Below are 23,643 nucleotides of genomic sequence, written 5' to 3'. Positions count from 1 at the left end.
ACATAATTGAGGAGGAGGTACTGATCAGAAGATGCAAAATTTGACACAACATGTGTGTGAGAAGGGATCATAAATTTAGTATTGCAGGGAAGTGTGGTAGAGAGGGAGGAGTTAAGAATCGTGGAGGTTGACGAAGAGATGAATATAGTAAGCAGATTCAGATGGATATAGGTTGCAGTAGTTATTCATAGATGAAGATGCTTCCACAGGATAGAGTATCATGGAGAGCTGCATCAAGCCAGTCATTGGACTGAAGATCATAACAACAACATAACTCCTATTGCAAGCTGATGTTCTGCTCAGTGCATGCACAGCTAGTCTTCTATACTGGAGCCATAGTTCCTCTACATATTCCTGTCCTGAGCTGAAAATTTTGGTGACTAAGAAATGACACTACTGCTTCTTTATCTGGTATAATTTCCATCTGCTTACAAACAGCAACTAACTCATCTTGTTCCTGAAAACAGCATACACAGTGGGGCTGCATTTTTTTCTTGTTTTCAATATTTTATAGAACATTAAGCAAATATCTTTATACTAAACTTGCTAATATTTTTTAATTTATGTGTTCTGATACACTACAATTACTACCAGTAACCTTTTAAACTGAGATGGTTAGCTGCTAAAACAAGATATCTATTACATCAGCAAAGCTCAGTACAGAATTTACTGTTTATTTAAAACATTTTTCAGGTTATGGTCACAAACAAGTTTGACTGTAACATTAATTTAAGATAAATGCAGACAATAAACTATCATGTTCAATATGTGTAAATGACACATGGACTGTTCCCTCTTACATTCAGTGCTTGAAGAAAATGTTTTAAACTTTAGGTACAATAAACTAAACATATTATTTAACATATTCTTTTGATTATCTGTTCATATTCAAAATAAGTAATGTCTTTTGATTCATTAGGATCTCATTTTTTTTATGCTGTAACTTTCCAAATTTGTTTCCCAGGTGATCCAGCAATACAAGGAAAAGTGGAGCACCAGTATCATTGGGACATCCACAAACCTACAAATGCCATCTACATAGTTCAACTGTCATTGTCTTTGCTCAACCGAGTAATGTTATTGAAACATCTTGTTCAGGTTTGTAAAAAGAATCGCAAGGGAAAGGGATTTTCCAATGCTGAGGATGTTTACACAGCAGTTCTTGATTAGTTCTGTGACCAGGGAATGAATTTCTATCATCGAGGAATTGAACGATTGGTAGAATGTTCTGACTATTTTTTGCAGAGACTTGGTGACTGTTGAAAAATGGTGTCGTGTTTCTGTGTCACTTTGAAGCATATTGCAGCATTCAGTAAAATAATAATGTGTAACTTACTTTTTGAAGTCCCCTTGTATGTACATAGCTTCATATTGTATGTACATATGTAAGTACAGCATAGCCCCACCTGTACAGTCCTGGAATTAATTTTCTGCAGTCATTTGCCACATTTTTTTATCACTTCTGTCAAATTTTCTATGTTCACAGTGTTAGTTTGCATCAATTTTTACATTAAATTGTATATCATTTCCTATGGTTTGCACTTTATAAAACAGTATTTGTGGAGAAAAAACTGATGTAATTGATATTTAAAAAATGCTGGCATGGTGTTGACCTTCAATTAGTGTTTACAAAATTTTAAGTGGTGAGCTTTCGTTAGTCTTCTCAATAGATTTGAAATGGTAAAAATAGGGACAGTTTCTAGCATTATCTCATTGTCTCCTGCCATTGCCAAGCTCTGCTCAGCTTTGTGGCGGCTGATGGGAGTAACTGTTTTTGTAGAAGGTGTGACTTAAGATAAACATTCACTTGTTCCTTGTCACTACCATCCTTAGCTTCCAATAATGCATGCTATACAAAAAGTAGTTTGCTGACATTATTGTAGCCATAATGTTTCAATGTTAAGTTCACCCTGGGACTATGATTATTTGCAGAGGACCTTCACTTCCCAGTATTTGTAACTAATAAATAATTTTGTTAATGGGTCATATATGCACTGAACACACAATGTCTGCTAGTTAAAGTTGACTACATGAGCTACGCCAACAACACTGTTGCTGTAGAATGATGTGAGTCGATTTCAATCAAGATAGCAGCTGCTGTCAACTGGCATGTCAAGAGTTAATTGTATGTACCACGTAGCATTGTTTGTTCCTTGTGTAAGTGATCGAAGTGTTGTGTTGTTATTTGTTTCTTTCAAGTATTGCAGTTTGAAGTGGGAAAATATTACAAAAAGAGGTAGGAAAACCCATTTGAGTTAAGAGAAAGGAAAAGCTCTCAGAAGAGTTCAAGTTCATCACAGAACACACGTAGCATTAGCACAGAGTTTAGCAATACCAGTGTCTACACTGAACACCATTGTCAAAAACAAGGACTCTAGTATGAAAAGTGCAAGTAATTGTAAGCCAAATTCAAAAAATTTGAAGTGTACCAGTTACTCTAAATATGCAGAGCTGGAAGAAATTTCAGATAGCACATGCTTCCAATATCCTCTTGAATGGTGTGACATTCAGAAATATGCTGAGGATGGCTGATCTACATTGGATTGAGTCTTTCTCCGCATCTAATAGGTGGATCGATATGTTCCAGAAGTGGTATAATATGGTGTTCAAAACTATACATGGTGAAGGAGACAGTGCAAATATCAACATCTGTAGTGAATGGCTGAGTGCTGGATTACAAGGACGTATAAAGGAGTATAAAGTATAAGACATCTTTAACTTAGATCAGTCTCGTCCCTTTTCCAGCATCCTTCTGAACAAAAAATTTGCCGTTTAAGGCAGCAATTGTTGTGGAGGCACACAGAGGAAAGTTTGCCTTAAAGTAATGCTAGGCGCAAATATTGATGGCTCTGAAAAAATTAAACCATTTGTGATTCACAAACAAAAATCTCACATTGTTTTAAAAATGTGAAAACATTGTCCACAAACTATGGGCAAGTAACAATTTCTGGATGACATACCTATGAGATGCAGTTGTATAGCCTTGATGCAAAAATGGCACCCTATAACAGGAAAATTCTCACATCCAAAAAATATAAATTTAGGTTATATGTAGTTAGAGTCCCTGCCATCAAACTCCACAAGCAAACTGCAGACCTTGAGCATTATCCATGCTTTAAAAATTTATTACATTAAACCAGTTTTGCTGAAGGCGTTAGATTCAGTGGAAGCTGGAAGTGACCCAGCCCCCCTTCAGAGTGCCAATTTTAAATGCTTTGCATTATATTGCCAAGGCATGTACATAGGTTAAGCAGTCCTGTATCTCCAACTGCAAGATTCATTTAAGCAAAGTAAGGAAATTGATCTGACATATCAGTTCTGAGTAATAATGATGATGCTGAAATTCTATTTGCATTGCGAGAAAAACTGCAGTTAGAGCATTCACTACAAGATTTCATACACGTTGATAACAATGTTATTACTGTAGACAGCATATCTGTTGAAGATATGATTGACTGTCACATACATGAAAATGATGGCAGTGCATGAAATGATAGTGGCGATGACAGTGTGATTCATTCTATTGCAGATGTAAACAAAGCAGTGAAGAGAGTAAAAATATATTTATGTTTCTGTTGCAGATGTTGATGTCTAAGCTTTACATTGTGTTTGTGAATTGGAAAGATATATCAAAACAAAATTAAAACGATCCACAGTTCTTTTTTTTTTTTTTTTATTATTTTTTTTTTTTTTTTTCCCTAAAATTAGGAGCTGTTGTACCTATTTGCTCATAATGTCACATTTATGTAAAACCAATACCATGTATCTTGGTTGTAGTGACAAACTGATCTGTAGGGTAACCTGAGATCTAAGTTAGGTTTGAAGGTGATAATTTGGTTGCAAATCAGTGAAGCCAACAACTCTGAATGTGAAATAAAGGCTGTGGTGATAGACTGATCTGTAGCATAGTTTGAGCTCTTATCTCCATGCACCACATTTAACAATGTCCTCTTTCAGAGTTAACTTCAGAATTTTGTTTATGTGTGTATCAACTGCTCAGTGCCTAAAATATGTGCTGAGTTGTTACCTTTATTCCTGCCAATATAGGTTGGTTTAACAGAGAATGAAAGCTCATGCCAAGGAATAAAATCTTAGGGCTTCAAAGTGTGTCACGTGAGTCAAAGCAAATTTATGTAGTAGATTTAGACCTGTAAACAAAGTAATAAACCTCTAGGTTACCACACAAGAAGAGCTATATTGAAACCCTTGTTTGGCCTTCCCTACACAGGATTCTTGTAGTTTTCCTAAAACTCTCCAGGTGAAAGTGTAGCTGATTGTTTGGCAACATCTTCACCTGACTATATTCAGCAGACAGACAAAATACAATAAACTGTAAGACTCATTTGATACAACTACATACTTCACATAATACTGAATGCAATTAAAATAGAATTTCAAGAAGATATCAAAGAAAATTTATTTTCATTGTATTAAAAATATATAACTGTCTGATTTGTTTATTTATTCATTTATTTATATATTTTTAGGATGAACCACTTACATCACAGTTGGAAATGGAGATCTATAATAGCCCCTTAAAGGAGACCAGTTTGAAAGTAATTCAGAACTTAACAGGATACATCTACCACTGTTTCAACCCAAGTATACCAATATTAGCTGTAAAACTTTTGAAGAGATTTGCCATGGTACGTAACACTTAGTTTTCGTGTTCATGTTTTTATGATGTGTACATTTCATTAGAATTAATAAAGCTTGTTGAAAAATGTAATACCAGAAACATCCTGTAGCAATGTTCCTATCACATTTTTAGTTTGTGTTGGCAAATGATATTATCATTTACATCTGTCAGGTGAACCAAAGATGGCTTACGGTAGTCTGCTTGTGTGATTTTGCAGTTACGATGCCCGTTTAAAGTAGCATTGAAGTTATGAATGCAGTAGTCTATTACATGAACTACTTTTGGGTTACTCTCTGTCTAGTTTAGACGAAGAAGACTAATTATCCTTGCTCTCTAATATATTTGTAAGAATTGAGCTATTGTTGAAATATTATGTGGAAGATTAATAAATTTACAGCCAAATTGTCAACTGCTTAATCACATTGTTTGTGCTGTAAGATACCCTGTTTGAATTATCATTTTTGTTCAGGATGTAAGATATTGCTGAAGTTATATTCTTGCCTTTTTTTATTGTGGTGTAATTCTATTGTGTGAAGGCTGTGCTTTACAGTATCTCCTTTGCCTGGCTTCATGTTCATTTTTTAGTTAGACAAAAGGTACATAAATCTTATGTGGAATTTACATAATAGAAAAATTGTCCTCTTTACTTTCAGGAGTCTCCAAGAAATCTTTTCCCTTGTATGGCAAAGGAGGGTGATATTGTGAGAGAGATGTTTGTGAGACATTTGGAGTCACACATTGTTAGTGATTCACTTAAAGAAGCACTTTTAGAGTTGGTGATAGCTTGTTGTGATACTCAGCCTGGAATAACTGAGTCTCTTTTCCATGTCTATGCATCCCCAGATATCACAACATTTGGCAAAAAAGCTAAGAATGATACCAAACCATCTGGAGGAATTTTAGTTTTTGTTTGTTCAGTTCTTTCCAGACTGAAAGAGGTATGGTACTCTTTGTATTTAAATTTCTCTTGAAGTGTTCTTAGTTAATTTGTTGAAGTTATGAAGTTTGTAAAATTTATTTTTTATTTCTCTTTCTTCCTTTTTCTTCCCCTCCCACTACAGAAGATATGAAATTGTATCCCCTCTGTTCATGTTCTAACACTTTAGATAATAGTGTATCATTTTCTTTCAGATAGAACAAACTGTACTTTACAAAAATGTTTGATTTTAGCGGGCAAGTCACAAGCCATTCATCTGCTGTTGTAGTACAATTAGGCATAATCTATTAGGAAACCCATAACTAACATTAGATGTTGATTACTTTTGTTGTTCTGCCAGTAGATGGGAATGATAAAAAACATTTAGTTAGATGTAAATTAAGCTTGGGCCATCAGGTGTGAAACTCATACTGTGCTTCTAGAGTTAACAGATCTTTGAGTCATCCCAATATAAACTTTACCAGTGGTCCATGATGTGCTGTATACTCGAAGCACTGGTAGTGGTTTATTCTTGCTCCTTGTTGATCTCAAGCTCTTGTGTACTTCATCACATACTTTATGTATGCCATGCTTGTGTGAGGTATGCTGATCCTGCTTGCATGTTTGGGATTTACGGCTAAAAGGCCATTACCAAAGTTTGCTGTTGTAGCACATCGAAGGTGACATTTTCGACATTCTTAGTGGAATACCCATTGTTCATCAGAGTAAACTTAAGATCTCATGTCACACGTGTGAGGGATAGTGACCTACATATTCTTATGAATGTCACAGGAATACTGATTGTGCAAACACAACTCCCGCCAAGTTTGAGCCTGTGAAGAATCGAACTCCCATATATAAAGTGGCTTCAAACGTCTGAATACTTTAATAAAGAGTTAAATATTTGATAGGCTTCAGACATCTGAATACTTTAATAAAGAGTTAAAGAGTTAAATATTTGATGCTCAATACTGCCTGCAAAATAGGTAGTGAATAGAATTAGTTGCAAAGAATTATAAATTAAATTGTCATGCTTGATGCTGAAGTTTTAGTTGATGAACAACAAACTGTTAGTAGGCAATACACTGTTTCCCTTTTATTATTTTGTGAGGCTGTAAGCAAGAAAAAGTTAGGTTTGAAATTATTATTAAAGTCTGTTTGAAGTCATTAAGTGTTCTCAGTAAGTGGATGAGTATAGTGTGTGTAATTAGCACTTCATTGTAAGGAAAGCTAGTTTTTCACGCATCTCAATGTTTACTTCATCATATGTCCTGAAATGTTTTTCGTACAATTATATAATTTTGCAGATACATTCAGTAGTATATCTTGATACTATCTACTGAATGTGTTACAAAGAGAATTGGTAGTAAAGGAGTATCAAGTTAAAACGTCTTGCCTGAATCTTAAGCTTTTACTGCATGAACAGCAAAAATGTTGTAAGCGATAAGCTTATTTCCTTTCTTTATTTTGTGAGAGGTGTCGGTGAGAAAAAGTTGTGAAATAGTTCGAAATTATGCGTAAAGTGGCTTGGAAGTCGCTACGTGCTGTTTTTCACAAATACTGGATGAATCTGGTCTGGGTACCGTAATTTGTGCACCCTAAACTACACTGCCTCAAGACATATACATAGTTTCTAGCTTTAATACTTGATGTATTGTGTTAAACTTTTAATGTAAGATTAAACCTCTCATGTCAGCAATTAACTTTTAAATTTGTTCAGTAATTACATTAAGTATTGAAAATCAAATTTTTGTTGCCATTGGAAACCATTAGAGAACCTGCAACCTGCAGTGGGGATCGGGTGACTGTTTTAACTGTTTAGTAATGTAGATCACTTCGCTATTCTCTTCCTCCACAGCCATATTTATTAATATTATCTTGGTAAGTTAAGCCCTGCAGTGTTCAGTTTCACAGTGGTCAGTAGTTGTTGCAGCTGACACTTTAATCTTTGTAACTGGATATCTAGTGAAAGGTAAGGAATTTGACAATTGACATAAACATTTGACAGTGTATGTGTTAAATACAAAGGTATCACAACAGAAACTAGCTGTGTTCCTGTAGAAAGAAAAAAATTTTTTTTTTAGTTTATGCTTTTTCAAAGTAACGTTATACTACAAGATTTCACTATTAATTTTATTTTCTGTGGTTAACATTGTTTTACATAAAAATATTTATTATATAAAAAGTAATGTATCATTTTAAGATTATTTTATCATATAAATGATCTTACTTATCTTTTATGTTTTGTTTCAGGAGCCATTGCTAATCAATTCAGGTCTTTATAATGTTGTTGTTGATTTGATTTGTACCATATGGCTGGGAGAGATGGTCTCTGTTATAGATCATCTTAGATCGAAAGAAAACTTTTGGGCCAATTTTTGTTGTCCTTTGTTTTGTGATCCAGGGTATGTTTGTTTAATTTCAAAATAATTTGTATTTTGTGTTTATAAGAAAAGTTCCAGCCTTTTCCAATTTTAGTTTTAAAATTTGCTTTTTTGACGGTTTCAGAGAATACTCCAAAGCATATCCAAAGATTTTTAATGTTTTAACCGTTGAATTATATCGCTTCAAAGGACAAAACTGCAGTGAGGTTACAAAATCACTGAAATCATTTTTTAAGGAGGATGCTTCCTACTTAGAAAATTGGTCATTGGTGAGAAATTTTACTTATTTAAACAAATTCATTTTAAGTTAACTTTTGTCATTTAAGTTATTTTAATAGTTTAATGAATGGTACAGCACAGCCAAATTAATTTCCAGTGTTGTGGGGCTAGATGAATTAATTTTCGAAATTAATTTCCTTTATGTAATCCAGTGTTGTGAGGATAGAGGAATTAATTTTATTACAATATAAAAACGCAAGTGTAATTAAGAGGACTCTGTTTAATAGCACATTCAACAACAGAATAAAACATACGTGTCTGTATTAACCACCTGGTGACACAACGAAATCGCACAGTGGACTTTGGCGTTTATTCTGTGAAGAATGTTATTTACGATGTGTTTATTCTTTGGTTTTGTTCTAGCACTGTGCCCTCTCTTTTTATATATCTTGGGTTTGGTATTGTTCCTGTGTTCAACAACATGCAAAAATAAAGTTATGTTCTTGAATGCATTACTCTCTATCAAAAATAATTATTGTTTAGCCTCGGTGGCTTTAATGGTGACCTCAAACACTGAACATGAAGAAAATTACGATATACAAACAAGAGAATTCAGCGACTTCAGGAAGTTCACGGAGGAATGAAGAGATACAGCTCATGAACCTTCAAGAACAGATACATGAACAACTCGAAGCACTGAAGTTAGCATGTGAGACACCTATTACTCCAATGTCAAACACGTGTGTGGCCATACAAACCAGCAGCTCGACAGAAAACATGCAGCACGTAAAAATTTGAACACCGCAGGTGCTGCCTGACAAACTGCAGCTATGGTTTGCAATGATTGAGCTCACGTTTGCCCAAAGCAAGATCCATGATGAGCAGACGAATTTCGCAATAATAGTGAATGCTAGAGCAGCAACCGCAGGAGAAGATGTAATACCCCGACGTCCAGCAAAACAACCGTACGTGGTTTTGAAGAATGTATTACTCACCAGAATGCATAAACCATTAAATCAACGCATACAGCAGGTGCATAAAGAAGAAGCTATAGGTGACAGGACACCATCAGAATTTTGGAAGTATTTACACGGAGTCGTCAATGCAGAATAATTGTCAGATGCGACTCTCAAACACATCTGGCTAGATCAATTATCAAGCAAGGTAAAAGCTGCACTAGTAACTCATGAAAAAGACAACATGCAGAACCTCTTGGAGATAGTAGACAAAGTCCATGCAACCATAGGCAATCCACAGATGGATTACATGGCAAGAAGTATCACAAGTGATAGCAGCAATGCAGAAGACTCACCATACGGACGTCAAAAAACAAATTTAAGAACTAACAGGACCGATGACATTATTGCAGCAACAGGTCTCACAATTGTTGTAGAATGAAATCAGCAAGGCCACCGGTGAAATTCAACAAGGACAGGTATGTTGGTACCATCAACGCTTTGCGGATATGGCAACAAAGTGTCCGCAGCCATGTGCGTACCCAAATATGGGCGGCAGCCAGCAGTAGGTGCAGTGATCTGCAGTAGCACAGAAGAGCGCCTGCAACAACGAGGTGAGATAGATGCAAATTACGGATGGGTGAGTAACATCAATAATTCTCTTAACACCTCCAGATGGCTTTATGTCAGAGATGTCAAGTCGAACTGTTGCTACCTGATAGACTCGGGGTCCTATGTGAGTGTGCTCCCCTTTACTGGCTATCAAGGAACGGATAGCACTCCATTGATGCAATTAACCGCAGCAAATAAGTCACCCATTTTTGCTCATGGCACACATAAAATCGAAGTCGCTTTAGGTTTCTCACAAAGCAGTCAGTGGACATTCATTGTCAGAGGTGATATTGGGTGCAGACTTTGTTTGTGACATGCACTTTACCATAGATCTTGTTAATGCACAGATTAAACAAAATCAAGATATGGTAGATGGCATCACAGAACGTGACTCTTACCGCATAACTGTGACACGGTGTCACATGCTGTAGATGATAACACGGTCACAGAAAAATCCACAGTAACTCACAAACCTGTACACTGCATGTACACCATGCCCAGTCAGCCAATACATCAACGACCGCACATGCTAGCACCCGATCGGTTCATGGCAGCAAAAGCAGAATTCAAGGCATTGCTGGCATCAGGTGTCATACATAGATCAGACAGCCTGTGGGCGTCACCCATACATTTGGTAAAGAAAAAAAGATGGGTCGTGGAGATTACAGGAAGTTGAATGCACATACTATACCAGATCGTTACCCAGTGCCGATTTCACACATCAATTAGCTGGGGCAACAGTCTTTAGCATAACTGATTGGAAAAAACCTTATCACCAAATACTGGTCGCAGAAGAAGACATACCGAAAACAGCAGTTACAACAACTTTCGGTTTATTTGAATATGTCCGAATGCCTATTGGGTTAAAGAACGCAGCTCAAACATGGCAACAATTTATTGATGAAGTGTTGTGCAGGTTGAAAAGATGCTTCACGTATCTTGATGACATATTAATCTCATCAATGACGGCAGAAGCACACAAGAAGCAACTGTCCGCAGTGTTCGCCCACATAAACCAGTACGGAATAATAGTCAACAAAGGAAAATGTGAACTGTGAAAATGGCAAGTGACGTTTCTAGGATATGGAGTTTTGGCATAGGGCATACGCCTGCAAGAGGACAAGGTAGCAGTAATCGACAACATGAACTGCCCCAAGACTTACCATCAACTCAGAAAATGTTTCGGCACAGTAAATTTTTATGGACAGCATTTGCCGCGAACTGCACTAGTACAAGCACCCTTGACAGACGCTCTCACAGGTAAAAATGCAATTGACAAACAACCGTTGCAATGGAACATGGTCATCAAGAGAGCATTTCAACACATAAAGGCCGACTTACGAAAAGCGGTATCAAAAGCACTTCTGTCAATAGTAGTCTGTGCCAGACAAGACGCGTTGGAAGCCACACTGCACGAGAAGGTAAATGACAAATGGCAGCCTTTGGGGTTTTTTTTTTTCGTAAGCTTGCAAACCCACAAAGAAAATGGAGTGCATATGGCAGATAACTATTAGCGATATATGAAGCTATGCAGTACTTTCGCCCATATGTAGAGGCAAGAGCGTTTACTGTATACACCGGCCATAAACCAATAACTTTGCATTCAGTAAGTCGCAGGATAACTGTTCTCCACGTCAATTTCACCACTTAGAATACATCAGTCAATTTACTACAGATATCAAGCATATCAAGGGAGTCAAAAACATAGTCGCAGATTTCCTGTCACGGTTCTCATTTATTTCACAAACCACAGACTACGATAAATTAGCTGCAGCACAAGCTAATGACGCACAACTCCAACAGTACTTACAGGATGTAACAACCGGACTTCAGTTAAAATTAAGCCAGCCGGCGGGTGCGAATGTGAAGATATGGTGCAACATAGCTACGAACAAACCCAGGCCTTTCATCCTGAGGCAACTGCGGAAAGAGGTTTTTGATAGCATACACGGACTCAGTCATCCGGGTAGCAGAGCAACTATCAAACTACTCACGGAAAGTTTTGTCTGGCTGAGTATAAGGAAGGATTGCCGTGGCTGGGTAACAACATGCAGCCTGTGCCAAAGGAACAAAATTGGAAGGGCATGTACATAAAGCAGTTGGAGATTTTCCCCCGGTAACAAAGAGGTTCTCCCACATTCATTTGGACATTGTTGGCCCTCTACCACGTTCGGAAGGCTACAAGTATTTGTTGACATTGGTGGACCAGTATACAAGATGGGCAGAAGCTTCTCCACCATCAGACATTTCAGCAGAGATAGTAGCTTCAGTATTTTTGGCTTCCTGGATATCCCGTTTTGGATGTCCACTATACGTGACAACCGATCAAGGACGACAGTTTGAATCCACGTTAAAGGACAGCTGGACTTCAGCATTGCCAGTGGTGCTGCTAGGTCTCCAAACTGCCTGCAAATCAGACCTAGGTGCATCCATGGCTGAACTGGTTTACAGAGAGAACCTCAGGCTGCCAGCAGAATTTTTCGTTGAACCAACGGAAGTGACAGTGGGCGACATGCCTTATGTCTTACAACAAGTCCACAACCACATGGCACAGTTACGGCCGACACCTAGTTCTTGACATGGCACCAACACGCCATTTGTTCACAAGCAGCTTAGCGATTGCCCTTGTGTGTGGTGGAGGACAGACACTGTACGAACACCTCTTCAGCCGTCATATACTGGTCCGTATAAAGTACTCACGAGAGATGAACATAGGCTGCAGATATATCATGACGGGAAGCAACAAACAGTTTCCATTGAGAGAGTTAAACCGGCACACATGTGGCCGCCAGCTGACGAAGAAAATCAAGACACCAGTGAACAACCGCCGACTATACAATCTAACAAAGAGGTGTTGCCCGCAGAGAGCAACATGCCAAGCCAGAAGCAGGAAACCGCCAGCTGACGAAGAAAATCAAGACACCAGTGAACAACCGCCGACTATACAATCTAACAAAGAGGTGTTGCCCGCAGAGAGCAACATGCCAAGCCAGAAGCAGGAAACCACACCGGAAGACCCACTCTAGGATGGGCAGAATTATAAAATACAAGTATCCTTATGTGCCTGGAGCTCCGCTCTACAAAAGGGGAGGGGGGGGGGGGGGCTGTGTAGGAACCGCCTGGTGACACAGCGAAATCACACAGTGGACTTTGGCGTTTATTCTGTAAAGAATGTTCTTTACGATGTGTTTATTCTTTGGTTTTGTTCTTGGTATCATTCCTGTGGTCAACGACATGCAAAAATAAAGGTATATTCTTGAACGCATTACTCTCTCTCAAAAATAATTATTAATTAGCCTCAGTGGCTTTATGTCCCCTGTTAAATTAGACGTGTCATCTGGACCAGGTGCACAGGCTGCTGATGGTGCATTAGAGGTAGCCTCTGACGTCCGTTGCAGTTGATCTGTTATGGCTGGTGGAGTGGCTGCAGTATAGGGTGTGCAGAAACCTAGCTTCATCCTGTCAACGGTGACGGTGGTTGGCATACCCATGACACTGGCTTTCAATATTGTCCTCCCCACTGATGACACAGTAAAGTCCATCATATGGTGGCTACAATGACTTGCATACTGCGTCATGACATAGAAAGATATGATGGCACTCCTGTAGCTCATCAAAAACAAAAGGCTGAGGGGTCTGGTGATCCCTTGGAGCAACAGTGTATAGTTACTGGATTTGTGTACACAGCTTTTGTACAAAATCCGATGTGTCAGTGCAGTCATCTGACATGTTGGCAAAGAACTCACAGGGCAGTTGTATCAGTAGGCTATAAACAAGTTCTTCAGTCGTGGCTTTCAGGTCTTTCATCACCAATGCATGGAGGCCCAGGAAGATGATAGGTAACATCTCTGATCACTGCTGACTCGATATTCGCTACTGATTGGTAAGCTGTAGTTCTGATCTGCTTCATACCCAGTAGCATGGTGAGTGCTTTGAGCGGTTATGACTCTGATTGTCTTTCCTGGTCTGTTGTAATTCATAAAGGCACATCACAATGGGTGATCCATCCCCAGTAGAATACAGTCGTGACAGTTTTGGTGGTAATGTCAATGATTGGGAACACCTCAGGTCAGCGTGTAAAACGATTGGTGGCTGTGAGACAGTAGGTGTATTCATCCAGTGGTGGAAGGGATCCCACGAGGTCTAGGTGGACATGTTCAGATCTATGCATCGGAGGAAGAAACATGCCAAGGGGTGACTTAATGTACTGGCTAACTTCATTCCATTGAAAAGCCACACATTGTCACACGTATTGCTTGCAATCTTTGTCCATGTGTGGCCAGACCCTAGGATCCGACATTTTATGTAAAGAGGCAATTTCCTGTTGGTAAAAGTCTGTAGTCACAAACAGTCACAGTTTGTTAGTGGCAACGTCACAATACAGCAGCACAGTTGACAGTGGCAGCTTAATATGGCAGTTGTAGACCTAATGGTTGTGCCAACAAATCTCATAGCTCACTACCTGATTGTTGTGCTGATCATTATGGGTAGTGAACTGTCTGATATAGTCAAGACACTTTCTCAGGATACTGACAAAGCTTATGTTAGTGGCTTGTGATACGGGATGAGAGTGAACTGCTGCCCCCCCAACATGTGATGAAATTTCTATAGCAACGTAGGCAGGATACAGTTCGTGATCATAGATGAACCATTTCTGTTGAGATGGTGATAACATTTTACTGGAAAAGATAAAGGGCTGCCAGTGCTCATCTATTTACCATTGCAGTGCTGCACTGATTGCAGTGGCAGACGTGTCGACCATCAGAGTGAGGGCTTCTTGTGGAACTGGGTGCGCTAACAGTGCAACTACTGCAGTGGCAATCTTCAGTTTGGTAAATACCTACTCAGCCTCACTGTTACACTGAAGTTTTCCCTTCAGTTGTAGTGAACCATGGAATAATTTATAAAGTGGTGCTTCTAGGAGGGCAGGATTGCAAACAAGCCAGTAGTAAATCTGGTTATGCCAAAAAATTGTTATAATTCTTTAATTGTCATAGGCTATGGAATGTCGAGTACAGCTTCTACTTCCTTTTGCAGTGACCGTATACTTTGCACATTGATAGTGTAGCGTAGGAACTGGACTTCAGCTGCTCCAAAGACACACAGTGACAGGTTGATGAGCAGGTCACACGCATGTAGACAAGTGAAGATCTGTCGTAAATGACTGGTGTTCCTCTTCTGACTTTGACATGACCAGGACATTGTCAATATACACATAACAGAAGTCTAAGTCATGTGTGACTTCATCTGTAAATGGTTCAAATGTGCAGGCAAGGTTACAGAGTGCAAAAAGCATTCAGGAAAATTCAGATAGTCTGAACACTGTGCAGACGGCAGTCTTAGCATCATCATTGGTACTACAGGTCTCAGGTAGAATGCATGAACCAGGTCAAATGTAGAAAAGATGTGCTTACAATGGACACTGAACATAAAAATCTTCTATATGCCTTACTGTATATTGATCTGGTATGGTTCTGGCATTGAGCTGTCTATTGTCGCCACACGGACACCATCCTTCATTCTTCTTTAGGACCACATGTAGTGGAGATGCCCAACTACTGCTTGATAGATAGTAGATTCCTTGTGCACGCCCTGGACTCGCATTCGGAAGGACGATGGTTCAATCCCGCGTCCGGCCATCCTGATTTAGGTTTTCCGTGATTTCCCTAAATCACTCCAGGCAAATGCCGGTATGGTTCCTCTGAAAGGGCACAGCCGACTTCCTTCCCAATCCTTCCCAAATCCGATGAGACCGATGACCACGGTGTCTGGTCTCCTTCCCCAAAACCAACCAACCTTGTGCATGCATGGACAAGAATTCCTGCTTAGTTTTCTTCAATTTCTTGGGTGCCAAAAGGCACAGTTGAGCATGAAATAGTAGTCCTGGTGTAGTCAAAATACAGTGCATCATTGAGTGCTGCACAGGTGCTAATGTGGAAATGTGACATCTATGAACTGTCTGAGGAGTTCTGTGAATGGAGAATCACGAGTAATCATCTGCACTGCTGTATCTTCCACACAATACAGTTGCTTTTGGCTTGCTAGGGTGATAGTACTGTCAAGAACGTGTTGTTGATGGAAGTCAGGCAAGAGTCCATAAAATGATGAAAAGTCCACTCCGAGTATGGGGTGCATAACATCGGCTACGACAAACTGTTGTTAAAATTTGTGCCGCACACCTAAATCCAACACTAATGTGACATGACCACTTCTTGCAATCATACAGCCTTTGGCAATGAAAAGGCAGCAGTCATCACATTGCTGTGTGCAGTGTAACACTACATGCAAGTGATTACTATTTTTAATGATTATCTTTAGTGCAGATGCTGACTCATATTTTCTCTTTGTTTTATATATGTTTTATTCTGTTGTTGAATGTGCTATTAAACCGAGTTGTATGAGTTATTGTTTAGTTTTTATGTAGTTTTTATGTTGCAATAAAGTTAATTCATCTAGTCCTGCAGTAATTAGTGACCCTGACCTGTTTTAAACACACAACCTTCTCCAGTGTAATGAGAGGTTAGTGTCTCATATACAAGTGCAGCTCATAGTCATCTATAGCAACTTTGTTCATCAAATGGTTTGCTTAAATGTGCAGTGAAAGGAATTTTAATAAATAACTTCGATGTCAGTATATGAAGACAACAGTCAGTAGTTGCAGGGAAAAAATGCTTACAAGGAAACCTCCTCATCGCACCCCCCTCAGATTTAGTTATAAGTTGGCACAGTGGATAGGCCTTGAAAAACTGAACACAGATCAATCGAGAAAACAGGAAGAAGTTATGTGTAACTATGAAAAAATAAGCAAAATATACAAACTGAGTAGTCCATGTGCAAGATAGGCAACATCAAGGATGATGTCAGCCCAGCAGTGCCGTGGTACCATGGTTAGCGTGAGCAGCTGCGGAACGAGAGGTCCTTGGTTCAAGCCTTCCATCGAGTGAAAAATTTAATTTTTTATTTTCAGTTTATGTCACAAACTCTTATGTTTTCATCACTTTTTTGGGAGTGATTATCATATCCACAAGGAAACCTAAACAGGTCAAGGTAGAAGAATCTTTTTACCCATTCACCAAGTGTACAAGTTAGGTGGGTCCACAACATATTCCTGTCATGTGACGCACATGCCGTCACCAGTGTCATATAGAATATATCAGACGTGTTTTCCTGTGGGGGAATCGGTTGACTATGGCCTTGCGATCAACTGTTTTCGGTTCCCATTGGAGAGGCACGTCCTTTCGTCTACTAATCGCACGGTTTTGCGGCGCGGTCGCAAAACACAGACACTAAACTTATTACAGTGAACAGAGACGTCAGTGAACGAACGGACAGATCATAACTTTGCGAAAATAAAGAAAATAAATTTTTCACTGTTCCGCAGCTGCTCTCGCTAACCACGGGACCACGGCACTGCTCAGCTTACGCTGTCCTTGATGTTGCCTATCTTGCGGATGGACTACTCAGTTTGTATATTTTGCTTATTTTTCCATAGTTCGACACAACTTCTTCCTGTTTTCTCGATTGATCTGTGTTCAATTTTTCAAGCCCTATCCACTGTGCCAACTTATAACTAAATCTGAGGGGGGTGCGATGGGGAGGTTCCCTTGTTAGTGTAAAATAAAATATTTCATGGCTGAAACTGCTGAACATAATAAATTTATGGGCAATTATCCTATAGGCCAATAAATTCTGTTGAGAAAACCACTTTTTCTTCTCTATATCGGTGGAGGAAATTTTTAGGGGGCTTACAGTGTACATTATGGCTCCCTGCTAACTAAGCATATTTTCACTGGCAGGTACTTGCAAACAGGGGAGCACATCACTTTTAAATTCTGAATGCAATTTGGCTGTTATCGGTTGTTGTTGTCACTGCTACAATCTTTTCAAAATGGCAAACAGGTGCACCTTTCCATACAGTAAACCAGATATCATTAAGTTTTGTATGTTCCTCTTTTCCTATTAAAGGTATTGGTGTGTTTAGCAGCCTCTGTCATCTCTTTGTGTAATGTGTCGTCGTATATGCTCATAGCTACCAGAACCAGTATCATCATATAGGATCTAGTTATTTACTGTCTACAACATATGTTCCAATACAGCTCATTTATGCATTTTCCTCTTTCAAGCAGCAGACTTTCCTTCTCTTCATTTCTCCACCATTATCATGGTAATACCACCATTCACCAATCTATAAATGCATAGAATTAATATTCCAGTGCCTATTCAATCTAGGCTGAAGAGTAAGTCTGACCAACTTTCTTTACTGGTGACTAATGGCTAGATGTACTCCTCATCATAGGGCTCGACCCTCTAATAGGGTGATTTTCCTGGAGTACTACCACCACCACCACCACCACCACCACCAACAACAACAACCCTTTGTCCCATGTAAAGTTTTCCTTATAATAATGTAATCGACAAGTAAGTCTTGTTGTGACCAAAGTCTTCGTGGAAAAATTTGAAGAACAGGGATTACAAAGTGTCTCAGGAAATCTGAATATCTGCATCATACATAATATGGTTGTATTGGGGAAATATAGAAAACATAAACTTTTATTTTTTTCAATCAGCTGAAGAAGTATAACCCGAAGAGTCATCTCATCATAGAGGAGGAGAGGGAAAATAGATGGCAGATTACAAATTTTGGATGTGTTAGTCTTTAATAAAGGCTACTGTAACTGAGGCCACAGATTATGTTGCAAGCCCACACATATGAACTATCCTGTGCCAATCTGTTTATGAGCCATCTAGAAGAATCCTTCCTAACCACCCACAATCCCAAACCCCCACCTGGTTCAAATTCCATTTTTATGATATGGACTGAGGGTGAGGACAACAATCTATTCACATGCCTGCGGAGCCTCAGTACCTATTCACTTCACCTGTTCCATCTGAACCCAACAAGTCATGTTCCTTGATGTGCACCTCTACCTCAAGGTTGACTATGTCAGCACCCCCATCCGAATCAGACCGACCAACCACCAACAATGCATCCACATCAATAGCTTCCACACAGTCTATAACACAAAGTCCCTCCCATAAAACCTAGCGTCCTGCTGGCTGTTGCGTGTGCGTTCCCCTCTAAATATGCACAAGGTCTCACTGATGCCTTCAGGACTGAAATTGTCCTCCCAGCCTTGTCCAGAAACAGGTCTTCCATGCCTTATCTGTCCAGTCATTTACTATCTCTCACATGTGCACTGTCCACCCACAGAGGAGCACTCATCTGATGAGTCACTACCACCCATAACTGGAGCAACTGAATAACATTCCCTGGCAGAGTTTCAGCTATCTCTCATCATGTCCTCAAATGAGGTATATCCTACCCACTATCCTCTCCACCCCCCCCCACCCCCCCACACACAGTTGTATTCATCCACCCAACTAACATACACAATATCCTTGTCCGTCCCTACTCCACCCTTGTTTCCAACCCCTTGCCTTGTGACTCATACCTGAAATAGACCTAGATGCAAGACCTGTCCCATACATCCTCCAACTGTCACCTACTCCAGTCGTGTCACAGGCACATCCTATCTTATCAAAGGCAGATGTAGCTTTGAAAGCATCCATGTGATATGCAGCCTAAGCTGCAGCCTCTGTGCTGCCTTCTACGTGGGCATGACAGCTAACAAGCTGTCTGTCTACAGGAATGGCTGCTGCCAAGCTGTGGCCAAAGGACCCCTGGACCACCCACTTGTTGTAAATGCAGACCAACGCAATGGCTCACTTTAAAGACTGCTTCACAACCTGTGCCATCTGGATCCTTACTGCTAAAACCCGTTTTTCCAAATGGTTCTTAAACCTAATGTTAGCAATATTAAATAAGTTACTCTCTGTTGTGCAAAAGTCAGCCAAGTGACTTTCTCTTTCATTCCTCCCTCCCCCTCCCCCCCCCCCCCCCCCCCCCCACTCGATGTTCTCTGACTACTTTTCCTTCTCTTTGTTTTCCTGCTATCAAATACCAGTCACCCGTCGTAATTAAATTTGTATCTGTCATAACTATCTAAATATTTCTTTTGTCTCATCATATGTTCTCTCAGTCTCTTCATCATCTGCGAAGCCAGCTGGCATATAAACTTGTAGTATTGCGATGGCACTTGGCTTCATGCCTGTCTTGGTTATGATAATACAGTCACTATGCTGTTCATATTAACTTACCTGCATTCCAATTTCCCTGTTGAGTAGTAGACTTACTCTTGCATTACTGCTCTACTGACCTTTCTTCCTGCCACCACACTTTACTAATTTCCAGTCTATCTGTCTCTCACTCCAACTCGTAGAATGCCAGTTTTGTTTTTCCTGCTGACAATCTGTACCTCTACATCTGCATCTACATACAAACTCTGCAAGCCACTACATGATGCATGTCGGAGGATACCTCGTATCACTGCCAGTCATTTCCTTTCCCATTCCACTCAGGTGCCTGGTACCTCTACCAGTCATCTCTCTTCCCATTCCATTCGGAAATGGAATGAGGGAAAACTGACCATCTTTATGCCTCCGTGTTTTTGAGTCATCAGTCTTCTAACAGGTTGGATGTGGCCTGCCATGAATTTCTCTTCTGTGCCAACCTCTTCATCTGAGTAGCTATTCCACACAGTGTCCTCAATTATTTTTTGGATATATTCCAAACTCTGTTGTCTGCTAAAGTTTTTACCCTCTGTGACTCTCTCTAATAACCTGGAGGTTATTCCCTGATGTCTTAATACACATCCTATCATCCTGTCCCAGCTTCTTGTCAGCATTTTCCATGCATTTCTTTCTTCACCAATCCTGTGGAGAACCTCCTCATTCTTTACCTTATCAGTCCACCTAATTTTCAGTGTTCTTCTTTATATTCTTTAGCATCACACCTCAAATGCTTCGGTTCTCTTCTGGTCTGGTTTTCCCACAGTCCATGGTTTACTGGCACACTATGCTTTGCTCCAGACTTACATTCTCAGAAATTTCATCCACAAATTAATTCCTGTGTTCGATGCTCTGAACACTTCCTTCTTGGTCTTCAAGTGTTATTGTACCTTTTTGGTCTTGTACATATAGTATATTACTTGTCATTCCCTGTAGCTTACACCTACTTTTCATAGGATTTCAAACATATTCCACCATTTTACATTGTTGAATAGTCCTGAGTGTCTCCTACCTCACTTCTAAAGATCTGAATATTGGAATATTTTACCCAAGAGGATGTCATCATCATGTAATCATACACTAGAGTTGAATGTCCTCAGGATAAATAACTGCTGTAGTTTACCCTTGCTTCCAGCCATTCACAGCAAGATCATGTTGACTAATGTTACTAGTCCAGACCAGTCAATCATTCACACTGTTTCTCTTCTTCAGGAAGTACTATTTGTCTGGTCCCTCCGCAGATACCTCTCCATTGTGGTTGCACCTACTATAGTACTATCTGTATCGTTGAGACATGCAACCTTCCCCATCTTAGCAAGGTTCATGGAAGTCCTAAAATTGTCCTGCACTATTTCTAAATTTACTTTAACATCTGACATTGGTTATCTTTGGTTGTGTGGAGGTGCTATTTATTCATGATGTGTGTGTGGTCTTTTTGCATCTGCTGTATTATTGTTCTTGGTCGACATAGCCCAACCTACCAAGGGTTTAAATTTCCTTCCACGGTGGTCCTTTATTGCATTTGTGCCTTGAAAATGATGAAGTACTCACCTGACAAAATATTATTGACATTCCTGTAACATGTGGGGAAATATAGCTGCGCATTCAGATAATCTCCTTCAGACTTAAATAACACAGAAAAGAATACACTAGAGATGGTGGTTTTCACTGAAACAAACTGTTTTTGGTTACACTGTTTTTGTCTCCAGTTTAACCCAGCTGTTAAAACTGATAAAACAACCACTTTCTGAAATATCTAATTTAGGCTTTTATTACCGTTACTTCCAGTAATAAACATAGACTCTGATTGAAGATTGAAAAAGTGTAATGAATGTGAAGGAGTAGGCTATCGTGATTGATATGGGGTTGAGGCTGCAGTGGAAATTGGTTTCATTGTCTCTAGAAAAGATTGAAAAGGTGAAGGAGATGGTCAGAGTGACAGTGGGAGTGAATTGTCACAAGTTGACAACTCCCGTATGTTGTCGCTTTAGAATGCTATCAATTTTTAGGATTCAATTTTTATCCCAAACTTATAACATATCAGTAAAATTATCGGTATCTTAGTCAAATTTACCTTCTCTTCCAAGAAACATTGTGAATGTTTTCTCATTAAATGAGGTCAAAAATTTCTTGCATTTCCTCCCATTTTTAGTCCTTTAAAGCAAATGGAGCATTATACTTCATTGCTACCACCCTTCGTAAAATGCTTCTAAACTAGGGATGGTATCATTCTGCAGTACAATTGATGTGTGAGAGAGAAAGAAATTAGCGTACATCTCAGCCAGTGCAAAGTTCCAAGAAACTGGAAAAAGGTGTAGGTGAGGACCAATATCCTTAACATTCATTTACTGCAGAATTCTTAAATATGTTCTCTATTCGAATATAATAAATTTCCTTGAGATGGAAAACCTTCTGTCCACAAATCAGCTTGGTTTTAGAAAGCATCACTCACACGAAACTCAGCTTGCCCTTTTCTCATACGATATCCTTTAAACCATGGATAAAGGGCAACAGGCAGATTCCATGTTCCTAGATTTCCAGAAACAGTTTGACAAGTGCCCAGCTGCAGACTGTTAATGAAGTTACACACATGCAGAATAGGTTCCCAAATTTGTTATTGGCTCAAAGACTTCTTAAGTATAGAACCCAGTATGTTGTCCTCAATGGCGAGCATTCATCAGAGACAAGGGTATTGTCAGTAGTGCCCCAAGGAAGTGTGATAAATGATCCAGCATACAGAGTGAGCAGCAATCCGCCAATATTTGCTGGTGGTGCTGTGTGTATGGGAAAGTGTCATCATTGAATCACTGTAAGAGGATACAAGATCACTTACACAAAATTTCTAGTTGGTGTGATGAATGGCAGCTTGCTCTAAATATAGACAAACATAAGTTAATGCAGATGAGTAGGAAAAACAATCTCTTAATGTTCAAATACCACATTGGTAGTGTGCTGCTTTACACAGTCATGTCGATTGAATCTCTAGGAGTAATGTTGTAAAGCAATTTGAAATTGGATGTAAGGGCTATAGTGGGCAAGGTGAATGGTGAACTTTGGTTTATTGGAAGAAATTTAGGAAAGTGTAGCTTGTCTACCAAGGGGACTGCATTCAGAACACTAGTGTGACACTTTCTTGAGTTCTGCTCTACTTTTTGGGACCCGAACCAGGTTGGATTAAAGGAAGACATCGAAGCAAATCAGAGGCAGGCTGCTGGATATGATACCAGTAAGTTTGATCAACATGTGAGTATTACAGAAGTGCTTCATGAACTCAAATGCGAATTCCTTGAGGGAAGATGATGATCTTTTCTATTGAGGATATTTAGAGAACTAGCATTTGAAATGGACTCCAGAACAATTTTACTGCCACCAACATACATTTCACATAAGGGAATTAAGTGTCATATGAAGGCGTATAGGCTGCAATTTTCCTCTCAACCTGTTTGCAAGTGGAATAGGAAAGGAAGTGACTAGTAGTGGTACAAGATACTCTGTACCATGCACCATATTGTGGCTTCAGGTTTATGTATTTAGATGAGTTGTGCTCATTGCGTGTACACACATAGCACCTAATAGGTCACACCACATGGCAACAAGTACATTATTGTCTCTGCATTGCTGAACCGATTCTTATGTCATGTGTTTATTGGTAGTTTCTAAATGAAGGCTTTCTTATTAAAATAGTGGTGATCCCTTTCCCAATTTCCAATCCCCAAAACACACACACACACACACACACACACACACGGTGCTACATTCTCTCAACTCTGCAGCTGAACAATCAGTTTT

At 39.4% G+C, this 23,643-nt stretch overlaps 1 protein-coding gene across 1 annotated transcript in view; it reads left to right on the top strand.

The window, feature by feature from the left end:
* LOC126175382 (nucleoporin Nup188) overlaps nt 1–23,643 on the top strand; it is a 294,589-nt gene that overhangs the window by 154,288 nt on the left and 116,658 nt on the right. Inside the window, exons 12-16 of the mRNA XM_049922156.1 lie at nt 965–1,098; nt 4,488–4,646; nt 5,293–5,577; nt 7,809–7,960; nt 8,064–8,208. Coding sequence (XP_049778113.1) covers nt 965–1,098; nt 4,488–4,646; nt 5,293–5,577; nt 7,809–7,960; nt 8,064–8,208 — 875 coding nt within the window. The remainder of the gene's footprint in view (nt 1–964; nt 1,099–4,487; nt 4,647–5,292; nt 5,578–7,808; nt 7,961–8,063; nt 8,209–23,643) is intronic.

Source organism: Schistocerca cancellata, chromosome 3 (genome assembly GCF_023864275.1).
Source record: "Schistocerca cancellata isolate TAMUIC-IGC-003103 chromosome 3, iqSchCanc2.1, whole genome shotgun sequence".
NCBI classification, from domain to species: domain Eukaryota; kingdom Metazoa; phylum Arthropoda; class Insecta; order Orthoptera; family Acrididae; genus Schistocerca; species Schistocerca cancellata.
This window is presented reverse-complemented; position numbering and strand designations above follow the sequence as displayed.